The sequence below is a fragment of the Terrapene carolina genome, unplaced genomic scaffold (assembly GCF_002925995.2).
Source record: "Terrapene carolina triunguis isolate 2854851 unplaced genomic scaffold, T_m_triunguis-2.0 Scaffold33978, whole genome shotgun sequence".
Classification (NCBI taxonomy): domain Eukaryota; kingdom Metazoa; phylum Chordata; order Testudines; family Emydidae; genus Terrapene; species Terrapene triunguis.
The window spans coordinates 1-7,015 of record NW_020698329.1 but is presented as its reverse complement, the minus strand read 5'-3'; the positions used below and the strand labels follow the sequence as shown (position 1 = coordinate 7,015).

Genomic DNA, 7,015 nt, shown 5'->3' with positions numbered 1-7,015 from the left:
TGCTCTGTGCTGCTGGAGATGTGGGCTGTAGGTCTGCTCACCTCCAGCTCTGCCACCCAAGTGAGCTAATTCCCTGCCTTTGAATGCCTCCAGTAGATGGAGCATTTGCTGCAGGTGTGGCGGGGCGGGACTGGCTGAGCCCAAAATAATCGCTGAGCTCCTTGGTGCCCAGTGTGGAGTTTGAACACCCCCTCATAGGCAGGCACACGCTCTTTTTTGTTCTGGGTTTTTTGAAGGGACTCACTCAGTGGGACACCGAGGCGCCACAGGCGCCAACTTTTGTTGGCGCCGGTGGGTGCTCGCACCCCTGTTAGGATATAGATATTCAGGCCTGTCTGTAAAGGCCTATACTTTAACAATTTAGGTGTATTCTTATCACTTAGCTAGTTATAGAGGTATAAAAGAAAGAATCAAAATCACTGTCTGTTTGTGAAAGGGCCTTCTCTCACTGTGACAGTCTGAGGCCTGGTTCTTAGGCTAAGTAAGGCCTTCGGCTAAGCAGCAGAGGCAGCCATAAACTGAGAAGTGAACAGTCACATCCTCACATTCCAAACTAGTCATATGGAAATAAGGTGCTATTGGGCTGATAGGAATACAATCCTGTCCTGATATTCCTATCACCTCCAGAGAAAGGGAAGAGCCTAGAAGATGTAAAAGGAAACTTAGTTTGATAGCATCCTGTCTGGCAAGAACTCACTTATCAATAGCTGGGATGTAAAATCCCCATTTCTGTATTGTTCTATCACTGTAGTCTCCACTTCCCAATTGTTTGTCTGTATAATCTCTGTCTGGTTCTGTGATTGTTTCTGTCTGCTGTATAATTAATTTTGTTGGGTGTAAACCAATTAAGGTGGTGGGATATAATTGGTTAAATAACCGTGTTAGGATTGGTTAGTTAAATTTCAGTAAAATGATTGGTTAAGGTATAGCTAAGCAGAACTCAAGTTTTACTATATAGTCTGCAGTCAATCAGGAAGTGGAGGGGGAGAATGGGAACAGGGACGGGGGGAATTGGGATTATGTTTTGTTAAGGGGGGGGAATGGGAACAGGGACACAGGCAAGGCTCTGTGGTGTCAGAGCTGGGAAGGGGGACACTAAGGAAGGAAACTGGAATCATGCTTGCTGGAAGTTCACCCCAAAAAATATCAAATTGTTTGCGCCTTTGGACTTCGGGTATTGTTGCTCTCTGTTCATGCGAGAAGGACCAGGGGGAAGTGAGAGGGTGAAGGAATAAGCCCCCTAACAACACCCCCCCACCCCAACTCTGCCCCAGCCCTGCTCCGACTCCACCCCCTCCCTGCCCCATTGGATCCCTCCCCAAATCCCTGCCCTGGCCCCGCCCCCCAGCCCCACCCTGACTCTGCCCCTTCCCTGCCCCCTTGGATCCCTCCCCAAATCCCCGCCCTGGCCCCACCTCTTCCCCAAGCGCGCACGTTCCTCCTCCTCCCCCCTCCCTCCCAGGCTTGCACCAATCAGCTGTTTGGCGGCACAAGCTCTGGGAGGGAGGGGAAAGAAGCAGGATGCGGCTGCACACTCAGGGGAGGAGGTGGAGGTGGAGGTGAGCTGGGGCAGGGCAGGGTGGGGTAAGGCCACGGGGAGCTGCCGAGCACCCACCAATTTTTCCTTGTGGGTTCTCCAGCCCCGGACCACCCACGGAGTCAGCGCCTATGTGAGGCGCTACCACCAGCACAACCACAACAAGAAGGATGCTCGATGATCAGCGGTGCAAGTTTTAATTCCCCCGTCAGAATCCCCGTGGGTTTGTACCGCCACCAAATACTCATAAATCCATTACATTTCATTTTCCTTCAGCTCTTTCTGTTGCCACTGGGTGATGCATTGACAGCACCATGGATGCTCCTGGCTGCTCTCATGGCAGCTTTCATAGCCGTCTCGATCCAGGCGTGAGGGTGAGCGGTGTATTCTCCTGCGAAATAGACCCTCCCTTCGTTCTGAAACAAAGCTTTGGAGTAGTCGACTAACTGATACGGGGTTAATGAAACATATGCTCCCATCGCATATTTGTCCAGGCCCCATTTCTTGATCACATGTTTATCACAGACGTTCCGGATATAAGTCTTGGGCAGTTGGTGGATTTCTGCCAGGTCCTCCTGTACCAGATCGACGCACTTTTCATCACTAAGGGGAATGAAGAATTCAGCATCATTATCCCAAGTGTAGGAAGCCAGGATCACCCCCACTCCACTGGAGAAGTTGTGGCCGGGGTAGTAGATGAATCTGGATGGGCGATCAGTGATTGACCTCCCATTATAGATTCCATCCTTCTCCCAAAACTTTTCCCTGCAGGCCAAAAAAATCTTCACAGCCTGTGAGTAGTGGAGGGAGCGCAGGGCATGGGTCTTGTTGGAGGAAAGAGGTGGAGAAAATTTAATGAGCCGTACGGCTTTTGCTGTGGTTGCGACAAGGACGTAGTCGGCCGTCACTGAGGAGAGGAGCCGTGTGAGTGGCCTGTGATAAAACACTCTCACTTTTTCATTGTCGTGTAGTATCTTCGCCACTGTGGACTGAAATTGAATATCCCTATGCATAGACTTGTAGAAGGCCTCTGGGAGCTGATCGAATCCCCCCGTGATCTCATCAAATCTGAAAGAAAGGCAGGGGGTGGGGAGGAGATGACGGTAGAAGAATGACAGCTTCTGTCAATAGTTCTCGGAGTGAATATCACAAAAATAATAAGCGGCTCTGTAAGGCGCTGCTTAGCTGAAGATATAACCCCTCCTCCCCCAGTGACTACTTCAATTCTGGCTCCTTTTATTACAGGCAAGTGCCAGGTCTGCGGTAGTTAAAGGTAAGACCAGCTTTCTGGTTAAAGTTTCACTCTTCTACGTGATCTGAATTCTGCACAATTACTAAGATTGCCTTAGAATTAGGTGTGTCTCCTGGGGACGGGGTAGGATTAGTAATCCTCATTTGGGGTCATTTGACCAAAGGGTTCCCTTGGTATAACAGAGTGATGCTCTAATATCACTATTCCAGGTACTCTTAGAATATCAGGGTTGGAAGAGACCTCAAGAGATCATCTAGTCCAACGTCCTGCTCTGAGCAGGACTAATCCCCAGACAGATTTTTACCTCAGTTCCTAAATGGCCCCCTCAAGGATTGAACTCACAATCCTGGGTTTAGCAGGTCAATGCTCAAACCACTGAGCTATCCCTCCCGCTCAACTCTGTCAGAACTTAATTACTGAATTCCACAGGAACTCTCCCCAATAGAAGCCAGAGATAGACACTTTCCATAATGTTCGTCTCATCCCTTGTGGAGGTGCCCCCTGCCTTGTATGGCTAGAGAAATATAGTAATGAACACCTGCCCTCTGTGACACTTCAGACCATCGGTGCCTACTTGAAAGAAGGCAACTGGTCGCACTGATAGATGGACAAGATCCGTCTATCTGCTTATCAACTTCATTGGATAGATAGACAGATCCTACCATAGATACATGTTCTTCTCCATATAAAGCAAGTAATTAAAGATACTCTTCTTCTTACCCTTCTTTGAATGCAGTATCGGCCATGAGAGAGTCCAGAAAAGACAGATGGAAACTACCATCCATATTCAGCACGTCACCAATCATGTCAATGGCTCCTCTACTTAATTTTCCTTCTTTAATCAAATATTCCTGGTTGGGGAAGAAAGAAAGGGCAGAAAGTGCATATCACATCCACACTGAAACATGGCAGCTGAAGAGATGAACATAGAAATTATTCGGTACCCGTAAGGGTTAGCCAAAGGTCACGCCCATAGAGACACAGAGACCCCTTGGCAAACAGTCCCCTGTTCTTTGCAAACATCTCTCAGCTCAGACCTGACAAACTGACTACACCAAACACAGCTTACAAGCTATTTATCTATGAAGTATCTGCAGACAGCTCACAACTTGTCAAGATTAATAATCGTGGTGAGATGTATGTATGGGTAATATTTAAGGAGTAAAGTATTTATACTGAATGTATGCTTGGTGGACTTGGGGTAAAAATTAGTCACCAGGGATACTGTGTCTAGGTGACAACTCATTCAAACCAGACTGTTCCCCTCCCCTAGTCAGCCAGGATGTAATGCAAGGTTCTTTTCCCTACCCTGGCCACATCCCAGAACAAATTAGCAAAAAAGACCATTATAACAGGCAGGAGATCGCCCTGGCTATGAATCAAGGCAAAAGCCTGTTTCGGTATAAATAGAGTGTCAGGGAAGGCATTCTGGATTCATTGGCTGAGAAAACCCCGTAAGGCAGTGGTCCCCAAACTGTGGGGCAGGCCCCCTCTAGCAGGGCATGGAGGAACATTCGGGGGGCTTGATGGGGCCCAGCCCAGCCCCCATTGGGGGCAGGGAAGGAGCACCACCCAGCCCCACTCTGCCCCATCTCTGCTCCAGCCCAGCCCCAACCCCAGCTGAGGCCCTGGCTTCGGCTTCCAGCCCCCAACCATGGCCCGGCCCTGGCCTCAGCCACTGACCGCAGCCCGGGTCCCGGCTGCAGCTCAGCTCCCAACCATGGTCCCAGCTCTGGTCGTGGCTCCGCTCCTGGCCCTGGCCCCAGTCACAGCTCTCACCCTGATCCCCAGTTCTCAGCCCCTGGCCCCGCTCCCGGCCCTGGCTCCCACGGGGGTGCAGACAGATGACATTATGGGTAAGGGGGAGCATGACATCAAAAGTTTGGGGACCACTGTCTTAAGGAGCAGGGGCCTTTCATGAACATTTTGATGCTGGCTCTGGTGAACCCAGCCAACTTTGCAAAAGACTGAGCTCTGCAGGGGAAGCCGACTTGAGTATATTGGAAAGGTAACTATTGAGACGGGGACACCCCGCTTTGTGTTTTATGCTATTATGTTCTAGCCATTTGCTTCTATCACTTTCTCTCAATTCTAGTTAAATACTTCTTCTTTCTCAAACAAACCTTCTTCCGTTCTAAGTGCTCACCAGGGCTATGTGGTTTACAGGAGTGGTGGTTTAAAGTAAACTGGTAAACTGAGGTACACTGCAGAGGAGCTGGGATTTCTGAGTAGCCAGCGGCAGGGACTGGATATCACAGGGGAATGAGTCTCGGGGACTGGGGTTCACGTACTGTTAACCGCCTGCAAGGCAAAGCTACGACTGGCACAGCCCAGAGGAGGGAGCTTGAGTGACTGAAAGGCTGGTGGTGTCAGGGAGCGGCCCCCCAGCTTCCACAACAAAGACTTCCTCAAGCTGGAGGCCGGGAGAAACAAAGTGACTTAGGCCTTGTCTGCACTACTATGCTCAATCGGTGCCGCTTCATTGATGCAGCCGGCGTCGATTTAGCGGGCCTGGTGAAGACGCGATAAGTCGATGGGAGAGCTCAATACTCCACCTCAATGAGGGGCAGAAGCTAAATTGATGGGAGAGTGTCTCCCGTCAACATAGCGTGGCACAGACGTCGACTTAAGTTATGGAACTTAACTAGCGTAACTTAGATCAACTCCTAGTGTTAGTGTAGACATGGCCTTACGGTCCCGGCTGACTGGAACACCATCCCAAACATCAACCACCCTCCTGTGTGATTTGTCAGCTTCCTCATAACCAATCACTGCAGTAAGGCTGATGATCCCATTCAGGACACAATCCCTCATCCCTTTTGAGTCACCGTGTGAAATCCTGACCCCAGTGAAATCAACTTTGTCATTGATTTCAGTGGGGCAGGATTTCATTCAGAGTGTCCATAGCAAGATTGTATTGCCTTTGATTAAACAGCCATGGTCTAGGTCACACCTCCTACAGCCGTGGTTCTCAACCAGGGGTACACGTATCCCCAGGGGAACGCAGAGGTCTCCAAGGGGGTACATCAACTCATGTAGATATTTGCCTAGTTTTACAGCAGGCTACAGAAACAGCACCAGTGAAGTCAGTGCAAACTAAAATTTCCTACAGACAATGACGTGTGTGTACTGCTCTATGTACTATACACTGCAATGTAAGGACAATATTTATATGCCAATCGATTCATTTTATAAGCATAGGGTAAAAATGAGAAGGCAGCAATTTCCCAGTAATAATGTGCTGTGACACTTTTGGATTTTTAGGTCTGATTTTGTAAGCAAGTGGTTTTTAGTGGGGTGAAGCTTGGGGTATGCAAGAAAATCAGACTCCTGAAAGGTTGAGAGCAACTGTCGTACGGAGTAAAAATAATGGTGGAGGGCAGGTACACCGAGGAAGGGTATCGCATTGAAATAACCATGGATGAGGACACATAGCTGGATGCCACTCAGAGACCCAGGCTGAGAAGAAGAGATGCCAAGTGGGTTCCATAGGAATGGAGGAGGGTCCTGTCTTCACTACACAAACACAGGGCAGATGGGAGCACAGAGACCGTTGGCTTTCTACAGCCCGATGTCTTGGGTAGGGAGAGGCAAAGAAGATGTGGATCCGTGGCCCTGCCCTCCCCCTTCCACAAAGCAGAACCCGGAGGACCACAGGGGAAAGTATGCAAGGCCCCATGAGGCAAGCGTGTTTCCTCCACGTAGCCAGGAGGCGTAGGAGGATTCAGATGTAATACCGCCTGCCATGGACTGTGTGAACATGGCACAATCTGTCCCACAAGGAATTGCATTCGCTGGTGGGAGGAAAGCTTTAGGAAATCAGGCACAAGATACTGGAATGGCATCTTCAATTACCTTGGTGGAAAATGAGTCGTATTTCTCTTTCAAAGCTCTGCAGTCTGTTGTCACCTGCGGAGCAACGAAGAAAACAGTCGCTAGTGTCACAATCGCAGCTCTACCTTTGCCGATTGGTTATTCTCCCTGTTTGCGATCATGTACTTACGGGTGGTATCCTAGTGCATGTGCCCAAGGAGGCAGGACATGAAATGACTGCTCCGGAGAAAGAGCTGTTAACAAGATCTTTTTAATGGGGACATAGGCACGGACTTCTCCTTTAGCTGGGGGTACTCGCCCCCCACCCCGCCCCAGGCCTCGCCCCCACTCCACCCCTTCCACCAAGCCCCTGCCACTGCCCCGCCTCTTCCCACCCCTGCCCCACCTCTTTC

At 49.8% G+C, this 7,015-nt stretch overlaps 1 protein-coding gene across 1 annotated transcript; it reads right to left on the bottom strand.

Annotated features, from left to right (window-relative positions):
• Nucleotides 1-1,747: 1,747 nt before the first annotated feature.
• On the bottom strand, nucleotides 1,748-6,698 carry LOC113409684 (L-amino-acid oxidase-like; the record flags this gene model as incomplete). The annotated part of the gene is made up of 3 exons (XM_026663846.2): nucleotides 1,748-2,605; nucleotides 3,510-3,640; nucleotides 6,645-6,698. Coding segments are annotated over 3 exons (981 nt in total), but the record flags the coding sequence as incomplete, so codon positions are not given.
• Between the last annotated feature and the right edge of the window lie 317 nt (nucleotides 6,699-7,015).